The sequence below is a fragment of the Mustela lutreola genome, chromosome 15, assembly GCF_030435805.1.
Source record: "Mustela lutreola isolate mMusLut2 chromosome 15, mMusLut2.pri, whole genome shotgun sequence".
Classification (NCBI taxonomy): domain Eukaryota; kingdom Metazoa; phylum Chordata; class Mammalia; order Carnivora; family Mustelidae; genus Mustela; species Mustela lutreola.
The window spans coordinates 43,138,546-43,151,078 of NC_081304.1; the positions used below are offsets into that span (position 1 = coordinate 43,138,546).

At 42.8% G+C, this 12,533-nt stretch overlaps 1 protein-coding gene across 3 annotated transcripts in view; it reads right to left on the reverse strand.

Annotated features, from left to right (window-relative positions):
• The window catches only part of SSH2 (slingshot protein phosphatase 2), a 258,525-nt gene that overhangs the window by 8,385 nt on the left and 237,607 nt on the right, over window positions 1-12,533 (reverse strand). For all 3 annotated transcript variants that reach the window (XM_059147750.1, XM_059147748.1, XM_059147749.1), the window contains 2 exons: window positions 10,042-10,242; window positions 1,678-2,512 (listed from right to left, as the gene is read on the reverse strand). In XM_059147750.1, coding sequence (XP_059003733.1) covers window positions 1,678-2,512; window positions 10,042-10,242 — 1,036 coding nt within the window. The remainder of the gene's footprint in view (window positions 1-1,677; window positions 2,513-10,041; window positions 10,243-12,533) is intronic.

Below are 12,533 nucleotides of genomic sequence, written 5' to 3' on the forward strand. Positions count from 1 at the left end.
TTTTGGATATCTCTTTTTTTTTTTTTTTTTTTAAAGATTTTATTTATTTATTTGACAGAGATCACAAGCAGGCAGAGAGAGAGAGGGGAGAAAGCAGGCTCCCTGCTGAGCAGAGAGCCCCATGTGGGGCTTGATCTCAGGACCCTGGGATCATGACCTGCCGAAGGCAGAGGCTTTAACCCACTGAGCCACCCAGGCACTCCAGCTTTTGGATATCTCTTAAAGTGGCATTTGACAACCATCAATCTACTTTAATATTTTATTCATTTATTTACTTATTTAGATTTTATTTGTTTGTTTAGAGAGACAGAGAGTACAAGCAGAGGGGAGGGACAGGGGGCGAGAGAGAGAAGCAGACTCCCTGCTGAGCTGGGATTCCCAGGACCCTGAGATCATAACCTGAGCCTAAGGCAGACACTTAACTGACTGAGCCCCGCAGATGCCCCTATTTTAACATTTTTATAAGCCTTCAAAGTGTAATATTTCCCTAGGAATTGTTCTGATCTTTCTCCTTCAAAAGAAAGTCAGAGCTAATACAAACCAACAAGGTCAGTTACACCTTTAAGAGAAATCTGCTGGGACATCAGGCAGAAGTAAACTAGCCAAGACTGGGAGAGAAGCCCAGCCCGCCCAGTGTGTGCATAGGCTGTGGAGAGAGTGCTCATATGACGAGGGACTTTGCAGAAAAGCTATTTCTGTCAGAGCTGCTATACCCACTGGTCCAAGCATTCTGATTTCCCAGTCAAAATGAAGCAAAGACATAACCTTTGGGGAGAGAAGATGGAGGCAGAGGCAATGACTGCCCTAGGGTAGTTAGAAAAGATAAGTCATGGACAAGGTGGTAAATATAACCAGACAAGTAACAGGAAATGCAAAAATGTAGTCACCTACACTGAAATCATTAAGTAAATCTGTCACCATTTACTTCCCAAACTACTATATTATACTGATCTAAGATACCATTGTTTTTAAGATGCATCCTGATTTCAGAAATATCAAAATGAGAATAAGAGTGAGTCTTAGAATTGATGATACACAGTTCTTTCCCTTGTCTGAAATGGCTCCTAAGAGCTCATATGCTACAGAGAAGAATCTTCAGTCTGTCTGCCCTCAATCATTTCCCAAAACTATCCCTTAAGTCTTGGATACCATGGGGTCTGAGATGAGGACCAATCCAGAAACATTATTAATAGCAAGAACTCAGCATGGGTTGCTACCCTGACAACCATTTACACATGTCTAGTCTTTGAATTTTCTGAGAGAATTTCCCAAACAAATCCCATCTCTTCAGAGAGACACAGGTCTTACTCAGGCAGTGTGTCACTCCCAGGCACTTCATTATTGGTAAGAGCGGATTTGAATCACAGAGGTCCAGGGAGGGGACCTCTCCTTGTTCAGGCAGGACATTTGTTTTGGCTAATCTGCCCCACCTCCCCCAAATCCCCTCTCAGAAGTGCTTCCAAAGACACCAAATAGAAAGATAAATTCTTCAAAATGCAATGGATTTAAAAATTTTTAAACCTTAAGTTTTCAAGGAAAGTCTCAGCCACAGTCTCTCCCATACTGCCTTCCTAAATCTTTAGCAAGTCGAAAATAAAATGAACACAGCAGAATCCCAAATACTTTGTCTTCCAAATGAACTTCATTAGCTAGAGGACCACTATAAAGAGCTTTTACCTTTGACTGTTCTTCATCTATTGAAGATTCTTCAGATGCATGGGGGGTATTACTCAAAGAGCTGCTTCTCTGGTCATCAGCTGTCCCTTCGGAAGGGGCTACTTCCATCACTGACAGTCGACAGCTCTCACTCCTTCCTCCACCCAGTTCTTCCATCCTTGAGTGGGAAAAAGATCGGGACCGGGTTTCTTGGGAAAGCTCTACAAACTTTTCCAGGGCACTAAAAAAATCAATGCGATCCGTACTGAAATCTGAGACTTCAGCCTGGCAACTGGGTTGGGGGCTCGGTGATTCAGGATCAGGGGACATGGGAAGGTCCTTCAGGCGAGATGTTAATTCTTCCAGAGGCAGTAAGTGCACATTCACATCTGCTTTCAGGGCATCTGTCTCCAGATCTTCTACCGTTAAGTCTGAGAACTTGTTGGCAATTTCTGGGGCCTGTCCAGGTTGGATTAAGGCTTTGGATGCATGGCAGTTGTCAAGAGGGAATTTTGATTCATTGAGACAACACCCTGATGAGCATCCATTGATGTCATTTAGGTTTAATTCATCTTCAATCTGTCCAGCATGAAATTCCCTAGAAGTAAACTCCAAGCAGATCATTCTTTCTTTGGTACATAGGCCCTTCTGATTTTCATCTTGTGGGACGACGTGTTCCACAAAGACAGGAGGTATGGGTGGGTGATTCTCCATGGTCTTCACCTCGGCAATCTGGTCTGCTGAGGTGGTGATCTCCTTCTTGTTGAGTTCTAGCCCTGGTTTGCAGATGGGTTCATGGTGGTCTGAGAGGTCGCTATCTGAATGAGATCTCCAGAGCTTGTTATGTCGCTGTTTGCTGTGGAGGACACACACAGGAAATGCCTTATTCTGGGGTTTGTGAAATCAGTCAACACCCTCCCAGGAAACCGCTCCCAGATAAATTTAAATCTTAACCTGCCTAATGCTTGGTAATACCCAATGCAAGAAGTAGGCAATAAACATTTGTAAAGATGCTCAATTTAACTAAGAGCAAAAACAAAGCAAACAACAATAAAAACAAATATGAGATCTGATTTTTTCTACCTATCAGACTGATGAGAGCTTTAAAATGGTTGCTAGCAGCTGGTATTGATGATGGCATGGTCTAACAAGTTTTCTCATACATAGCTGGTAGGAATGTGAATTGTAGAGATTCTTTCTTTATTATTATTATTTTTTTAAAGATTTCATTCATTTATTTGAGAGACAGAGATAGTGAGAAATAGAGCACAAGCAAGGGAGAGAGGAAGAAGCAGGCTCCCCACTGAGCAGGGAGCCCAATGCAGGCCTTAATCCTAGGACCCTGAGATCATGATCTGAGCCGAAGGCAGATGTTTAACCCACTGAGCCACCCAGGCGCCCATGGAGAAAAGTTCTGATGGGATGAGATTTCATTTCAAACCATATAACAAGGGAGCATATTTCCCAAAGCCCTAGCCAAAAAGAAAAATGTGGCCCTGTGGCTGGTCAGATCAGGTACCCAGGAAACAGGTCCCTAGATGTGGCACTTAGGGGTGTGGTTTCCACGACTCACAAGCTGATGAAGAATCACCTAACTGCAGAGTGTAATGGGAAATGGCCCAAAACAATTTACCGCAGGCTCAGGGCCACGCCTGCCTGTGAATCTCTGCCGAGTCATGTGCCTGCACTAATGTGAACCCCTGTTTGTTCTCAAACTCTGCACCTGCTCTCAGCTCCCCCTTGTCTGTCTACTGTTTGGGTGGGGCTCTCTCTGACTCAGGCCTGCTCGGCAGAAGGGAGCTTTTCCGGGTAGGGAACAGGTCATTCTGTTTATGAAGACAAGCTATAATCAATAGCTGGGAGGAAGGTAGAGTTTTCACCCTTTCCAAGCTGCATGAACTCCAGCCACCCCTAGGAGGAGACAACATATCACATATCCCAAACGAGTGAGTGACTGTGGGGAGGGGCAAACTGAATGGTTGCATAGGTGGGGCCTGAACCATACCCAGTGATCAACCCCAGGCCACGTGCTTCCCTTTAAAGTTTCTTTTATAACTAGATACTCTTGTTTCCTGACCTACATGTGGCTGTGTTCTCCAGTTTCTAACCCTCACCTATCATGAGGATGTTCAGACCTGCACCAATTCCTCTCAGCCCCCAAGGCAAGACAATTCCTGTGATGCAAACGACTGGGAAGACATCTCAGGGAGTAGCTGTTCTCACCCTTCTAAAAATGTAAAAGAACAGCTTTTCTTACCAGTCAAGAGGCAAATGGGACTTTTCATGATCCCAAGAACCTTCCAAAATATCATTTTTTTAAAACTGCCTGCAAATCACTAATCCATTAGGAGGGAATGAAAACAAAATTATGCTAACAGGTAACAACAGTGTATGTTTCGGAGGAAGTGGCTGCCATTACAGCTCCTTTGCCCAGCAGGGATTTCCTTCTCTTCCTGGGGGAGATAATCATCAGAAAATATTAGGTCAGGGCTCGGAATTAAACTGACACCTACTTGTAGAGAGAAAGAAAAATCCCAATCTAAAGACAGGTCTGATTCTGTTGCCTCTTTCGTTTTTGCAGCCAGAGCGGCATAAGGGAGAGGGGTAGGCAGCTAGCTCGTCCATAGAATCAAGACACTCATTACTGTGGCCTTGGACCTTGGACGCACTGCTTCTCCAGGTGCCCCTTCCTGCTCTCCCTCTCCCTCCTCCTAAATCAGAGGTTTTAGTAAACTCTGTCCTAAATTTTGTGCTTATCATCTTCTTTCTTCATAACGTCATCACCATTTTGTTCTTAATATACTGTTTGGTTTTGCATGTTGTGAACTTATATAAATAAAATCATACTCTATGTATATATTTGTCTACAACTGCCTTTTGCCTACACTGTTTTAAAGATTCATCAATATGTGCAGCTGTAATTTCAGAGTGTGATGAATATACCACAGTTTATTTACCCATCCTGTTGATGAACAGGCCTGGCTACGATGAACAGCACTGCCAAGGACATTCTTGCACTTGGTGGATACTCTGGTCTCTAAAAGATGTTATATACAGGAGTGGAAAAGGTGGGTCACAGGGTACATGTACATCATCAATTTTACCCACTAACACCAAACTGTTTTCCAGGGCGGCTTTTCCCCACGTCAGTTTAGCCTGATGCTCTGTCAGGGATGGATGTAAGACACTGGATCATATTTATTATTTTAAACTGTGAATGTTTAAAGTCAACTGACTCCCTCCCCCTATTTCAGGTAGGCATCAAGTAAACAAATTGCCAAAAAGAATTTCAGAGTTGGTTTGTGGCCTGGGTGATCCAAAGTCGTCTCAGGTTCTTTCCTCCCTTGAGCGAACTCAGACCTGATATTGGCCTTTTACTTCATAAATGAACAAGAAGGAAATCTAAATGACACATGATATCCCATCCTGCCTCCAATTTGCTTTCTTTCTCCTTGTTACATGCTTGGTAAGGCACCACCTTTGTCTGAGAAAGTTACATAGAGGAAAATACTGCTAAAAATGGAGTATCAGTTATATAGTAAAATCAGACTGCTTACACTACCATGTCTTAGGACATTAGACAGCTGGAAGAAAGGAGAAGAAAGAAAAAGCAACAACTGAGCATCCCAAGAACCTTCCAAAATATCAAAATATCCAAAATATCACGTGTTGTCCATGGTCCCTATGGGCTTTAAAATTATTTCAATGAAGAGCCATTAATCTCAATTACGATGCGGATTCATTATCAGGTTCCCTCCTGCTGGTTGACCACTGTATACCAGTGAACCAGACTTGGATGTCTCCACCAGCAAAGCAGGGGAGTGTAACAGACACCTCTGACTCCTCTGGCCCTAGGGACAGGGGTGTGCAAAGAATCAAAACTGACACCACCCAGTGTTTCTTCTCTGCCCCTTGTACATTGGAACCTAGTATCACAGACACATGGTCCAGCTTGCAAACGCCTGAAATCTGAACTTGTCTAATGGAACAAAAATCTGCCAGATACCTGCATGATCAGAGAACAGAATAACAAACATGGCTGTTGGGAGTTTAATGGAGGGTTTCAACACACACACACACACACAAACACACACCCCCTCTTCCTATCTCACTCCCACCCCCAGCTATAAAAACATAAAAAATAAAATTAGATATGAATAGTATCAGTGGGTTTATGGTACCCTCCTTTTAGGCCCAAAGGGTTATATTAAATATTAGCCTTCCCTGGGCTCTTAAAGACATACTGAACTATGCAAAAAGTCCCTTGCATTTCAGACAGGTGGTCACTATTTGGCCCACAGCCTTGCATTCTGATTAAGAGACTGTAACCAGGGGCGCCTGGGTGGCTCAGGGGGTTAAAGCCTCTGCTTTTGGCTCGGGTCATGATCTCAGGGTCCTGGGATCGAGCCCCACATTGGGCTCTCTGCTCAGCAGGGAGCCTGCTTCCCCTACTCTCTCTCTGCTTGCCTCTCTGCCTACTTGTGATCTGTCTGTCAAATAAATAAATAAAATCTTAAAAAAAAAAAAAAAGAGACTGTAACCAATTCATAAATCACTTACAGAGGCCCGGTATCACTTTGGTAGACTCCTATTCTACCAAGACGTCAAAGCCCCAAGCTAATAACTTACCCTCAGAGGGCTGCCACCTCAAGTTAAGTACCCAGTGCCACTAGACAACCATGGGGGCTAAAGAGTGCTAGGATCAGGCTCTATCTTTTTGGGAGAACCAGCACATGGTTCCTGGCATACAAGATCGAAGTACCTCCACAGGAAATGGATTTCTTTGCAAACAGAATGAGTGGGATTTTTCTAAGGACTTTCTTCTCCTGGTTACCTAAGCTGTAGAGCTTCCGACAGTTCCAGAAGTCTGGGGCTTCTCTGTTTTTGCTTTTCTGAGCAGGCAGACCCTGGAGTAGTGCTCTAGGGCTGGGCAAGAATCTGCTGGGCCCAGTCCACTTGGCAGCTAGTTTGGCAATAGCCTACAAGTCTGTTTCTTAAAACGAAAACATCGGAGACTGCAGACCCTAATGATTGTATACACAGCAGGCACTCCCACTCTTTCTCCTAACTGGCAGAGACTTGATTTGATTTGGGTATTCACTGTTTCATGGGAGCCCCGGGAGGAGACAGTCTGGAGGGAGGAGGGTAAAGGCAGGCCACTTCTTCCCCTAGCTTTCTCCCCACAGGGTCACTTCAGGCTGACTGAATTCCTTGACTGAAGGTTATTTCTCCTCTCTGAAGTGGGCTCTTTCTCCTGGAATCTCCTTCTAGGCTCTAGGAGCTGGCTCCCTCTGGACCTCGCAGCTATTAGCGAACAGCTCTTGCTGATACAAGTTCCTTGATTCTACTACAATCCCACATCTTTGTAAAGCCCTCCTCAAATCATCCTAATCCAAGTATGTTGCTTCTTGCTGAGATCCCGATCAATGGAGGTATTCTATTACTTGCACTTGAAAGCAGCCTAAGCAATATCCCTAGCACTAGATTCTAGTTCTTAACATCCAGGAAAAACACAGTAAAGGAAATTCCAGGACCACTTCCTATTCTAGTTTCTAATGGAGTTAGTGTGCCCGAGGGTGGTGGAAGGCAGTGGTTGGAGGAAGGAGGAGGGAATAGGTGGCACATGCAGGTGTGTGTTTCTGGGTGGCCCTGGAGAAAGAAGATGATGAGAACCACATCAGAATAACCCTTACCAGTATACAGTGTTCACTGTTTTTTTATAATCCTGAGGATCAAGAGGTATATGCAGGTTCCTCTGACTGAGCCAGCCAGGTGCCCTTGTAGTATACATTTATTTATACACATTTTTATTTAAAATAACCCTGTGACATAGGGTTCTTTAAAAATCTTTTTAAAATTTAAATTCAATTTAGTTAACATACAGTATATTACCAGTTTCAGTGTGACCTAGGGCTCTTGATTTTCAAATTACAAATGGGGTCAGGTAAGGATCAGAACTGTGAAGTAACTCCTCAAAGTTGCAGCAAGAGGATGAACCAGAGATGGAAACCAGATCTATGGACTCCAATTCTGTGGTTTTTCTCATTCCCCAGGGCTTGCTCCTCCCTCCATGAATCAAGCCCAGGAAGGCAGGATAGAACCAAAAGGGAAAGGAAGAGGCAGCGTGATTTGTGGGTTATGCTGCCCTTCTTATTCTCATCTACGATTTTTCTGAAGTTCCTTTAACATCTAAGAAAAACCACATACTCTAAAAAAACCCAAACCAACAGCTTGCAGTAGCCTGAGATTCCAGAATAAATACTGAAATTGGCAGGACACATAGTATCCTTGCTCTCAATGGGTCACGTGAGGATACTGCCTAACATCCGTCATGTGTGTGCCTGGGAACATACAATATTTATGTCTCATCCGACCCTCACATGCCTCTTTCTTGTGCCAAAAAGAACCGCCGTGTCCTACCTTCTGATCTACTCTAAAAATGTCATCAAAATCTGGCCCCAAAGACCTCTAAATTCTTTCTCAGTGCGGGAGACTTGAGTGAGTATCCTCCCTGCCTCCTAAAAGAATGGCTCAGATGAAATCATGCCAAGTACTGAGTAAACGGGAGGGCTTTTTTTTTTTTTTTTTTTAGTGGAAACCATAATGCTATGCTGTGGCCACATTTTCCTCAGACTTTGGGGGTGGGAGGGTGGTCCCTCTGCCTCTGCCTGGATAGGCTGGAAGGCTATTTAACATTTTGTTCAGGGGAAACACAGCCCAGATTCAAGAGTCAAGACCAAGTCATAAGACTCACTGGAGTCAAACTCTGGCACCAGTCCCAACCGCTTCTAGGCAGCTGTGCCTTCATCTGAACAAAACCACCTAGAACATGCACACATGAAAAAAATCAAAGCAAAATCTAGACTCCACAGAACTTCAGCATCTGGTATCTCAGGAAACTGACCCTTAAACCCAGTTTAATATGCAAATCTCTTTCCTTGAGAGCAGTTGAAAGTGGCTTTCACCACCACCAAGGTAAAATAATAAACAATTAATTACTCATTTTATAACCAATTACCAAGGTTATATTATATTATATTATATTATGCTGAAATGAGTAGTTCTTATTGATACAGAAAGATGTTCAAGATCTAGTATTGGGTAGACAGAGAAAGAAAAATACTGAATGGTATCACTTATATGTGTAATCTAAAAAAGCCACACTCAGAGACATAGAGAATAAAGTGGTGGTTACTAGGGGATAGAGGATGGGGGAAATGGGGAGATGTTGGTCAAAGGGTATAAACTTCTAGTTATAAGATTAGTAAGTTCTGGGATCTAATGGAAGATGGAGATTATAGTTCATAATATTATATCATGTACTTGAATGTTGCTAAGAGAGATCCTGAATATTTTCACCATGAAAAAACTAACAGCGTGTGAAGGAATGGAGGCATTAGCTAATGCCGTGGTGATAATCATCTGCGATATATAAATGCATCAAATCAACACACTGGACACCTTCAATTTACACAATGTTATATGATAATTCTATCTCAGTAAAGCTGGGTGGGGGCGGGGGGAAGGATGGTTAAGTGAGGGCTAACTGCAGTGTAACTGTTCAATATACATTGCTATAGTTAAAAAAAAAAAAAAAGAAGACCAGTTACTAGGTGAAAAGGTGGGCTGAACAATAGCTTTTGTGAGAAAATAACCATCAATATATATGGTAAGAGTCAGACCTGGAGAAACATGAAAGATAATGTTGAATACTGTCTGTGGTACTGAATTTATAAATGACTTTTCTGTGTTCTCTGCATTTCTGTAAAGCGCATATATATATATATATATATATATATATATATATATATGTGTGTATCCAGATTAAAAGATTTTTAAAAGGAGAAGAAGAGAGTTATTTTCAGGAAGTGCCTTCATAGCCCAAATTTGATTTTTCACATGACCAAAATTTTGGAGAAGGCTCACTGAAACCAAGAACTGATAAAAAATAATGACTAAAACAGCACCCAGTACTTAAACTTTTTTTTTCTTTTGAAGAATGGGATTAAAAAAATTTCTAAGAACTTCATCTATGCTTAGCATTACTTTGGGAGCAGTAAGTATCCATTTTGATAAGGCAGCGTGTCTGGCCTTAGAAGATGTTGGGAAATGTTTCTGATAATCAGTACCTACTTGAGAATTAAAGTAAGAAAACAGTATTTCCACTTTTTAGTTTAAATGTCTTTAGTTTAAATGCTTGTTCTTCCGTACTATTCTTAAATGCCTGCACTTATTTTTGAAAAAACTGGACTGACAGAGGTTTCAACTTTCAAAATGTTCACACATCCAAATTAGGCTGAGAGCTAGCTGCAGGGAAGGACATTTTATCTTGCCCCAGGGAGCATAATGCAGAGAAAATCTGGGAAAGTCACTGAAGGGACTCACCTTGCCAGCAAGATCCCCTGGTACTCTTCCAGTTGTCTCATGAAGCTGGGGTTGGGCTTGGTCACTGTTCGCCTTTCCTTCACGTAGTCATAGGCCCGGTCCAGATTCCAGCCATATTCCTTCATTGCATAGGCAATCACAGTGGAGGCTGAGCGACTCACCCCCATTTTGCAGTGCACAAGGCATTTAGATCCATGTTTCCTACATTGGGGGATTGAGATAAGGAGGAAAAAGCACAAGAGTGAGTACATTTTAAAAGTTAGGTTCTAAATGTGCCCAGGTCTCCTCTCGCCCTTCCATTTTCTTGCAAACCATCCCACCTTAGGGTACTTATATATTATCTATCGTCAAATGTGCAGGGAGGGTAGGCAACCCTGGCGTACTCAAACAATATTCAGTGTTGGTGTTAATCTTTTTAAATTCCTTCAGCAAACATTTACCAGATAATCACTGTATGTAAGACAATGTGCAAAGTACTGGGAGGCAAAGAAAAGTAAATGTTCCCTAAATGGTAGGGTTCAGGGGGAGAAAGATAATTAGAATGTAAAATGGTAAATGCAATGAGTGTGAAGGGGAGAATTTTCAGGTTAGAGACGGGACCCCATTTTGCGTGTCTGGAGGCTAGTGCCTTTACAGTTCCAGGGGCATGTTTTAAGGCTGGCGCACCCTTGAGTTACAAGTGTGATGGTGATTCATCTGCTTTATCCAAATGTTCTGAATTGCTTCCAGTTCAAGTTCCAGTAAGGGTTCTGTCCCTGGAGAAGAGTACAAACCAAATGAAACGAACCCTCCTCTTTACTCAGATGTAGCCCTTGCTATCACTTTTCACAACACCGCCACCATGTTCTGTCTGGGGACTGGCTAGACAATCTGTGGAGTTGGATGGGACCATGTGATGTACCACATGGCTTTCTCAGTGAGGAGGATGGAATGAATCACTACCTGTTGTTGTTTTAATGGGGCAGAAGAAAGAGAAAGCAAAGTTACCATAAAGTAACTGTAAAAAAACAAACAAAACCGTGTGGTCTCGAGATGCCAGAGCTCCTTACTTTGGATATGAATATTACGCAGTCCTGCTATGCTAACTCTGCTAATAACACAGTGTCTGGCACAAAGTAAGCCTTCAAATATTTACTAAATGTATGAATGAACTTATGGATCTGCTGTTAGGTCGTCGGCTGGAAGCAGAAATATCTCAAAATCTGGAAAAAAGAACGGTTACTCTTTTCACTAGTGTATCTGGGCTAAAAATGCTTCCCATGTGGCTATTCTAATAAATTAAAAAAAAAAAGTACGTCAGCCTAATAGGGAAAACCTACTCATTCACTCACTCACTGTATTACAGTAAACAAGCTTCCTTCCGGAGGCTTATAACACTTCTGCTGGAGACAGACACACACGAAAGAGTTAAGTACAATGCAAGGAAGGCATGAGGTTATGTGCCAAAATGATAGGAATGAGGTTATGTGCCAGGTAAGTGATAGGAATTCAGAGAATGATCTGCAATAACCAAAACAGTCTCAAAGGAAGGTAAGATTAACTTCCTACCCATGATTTAGATATGAAATTCTGGAGTCTTTAGGTTGGTGCAGGTGTGCGTCTCTGTGTGCTTACTGATTACAAATGACTAGGACATTTTCATTTTGTTTATGGCACCACAGGGTTTTCATTTAGACTACAGGGCAGAGTGCCTCAGATATAAGTTCAGACATGTGCTCTATATTTCCCCATCAAGCTCCGACTTCAAATTTCAGGTCTATACCTGCAGGCATGGAAGGTGCTCAAAGTTGGACAATTTTAAGAACCATACAGTTATGAAATCCACCCCCATAAAAGCATTTCTTCATTTTGAATGGGGCTTTTTCACTGGATGGCTTCTAACTCACATACTGAAGGATCTGAAGTCAGTTTGGAAAATCCGATTTCGTCTTCAGTTTCAGCCACGCACCCTCAACCCCTCTGGCCCTTTCCCATGCTAGGTTGTCTAGATTAAGCCTGGTATCCCTTCAGGAATCCTAAACCCACCCATCTGTAGGTCGAATCTGGAATTCAGGGCCCTGATCAGGAGGAAACACGTGAGGTGCCTGGGGTGCCATTTAAGGAGGTGGTCCCTCTCAGACGCTGACCTACACTTGCATGAGCCCAAGCAGGAACCCGACTGCCCACTCACGTGTACCCCACACGCCTCACATATCTCACCTCAGGGCTGAAACTGGCCTTTCCTTTCACTGGGACTGGGGCCTCACCTGAACTCTAGCCTCTTTGGATGTGATCCTCACCACTTGCTCAGTCTTTTCCAGTCTCCCTTCCTTAAGGAACTAGTCTATTCCTAAATACCGGATGGACTCGGAAATAAGACATGATCTTAGGTTCAAGTCCTATCTTCACCACTTGTTCCCTAACTTCTCTGAACCTCGTCTCCATAGTCTGTCCCCATCTGTACAAAAGGATGATGGTATATGTCTCTCTGGGTTCTAGAAAATATTACATGA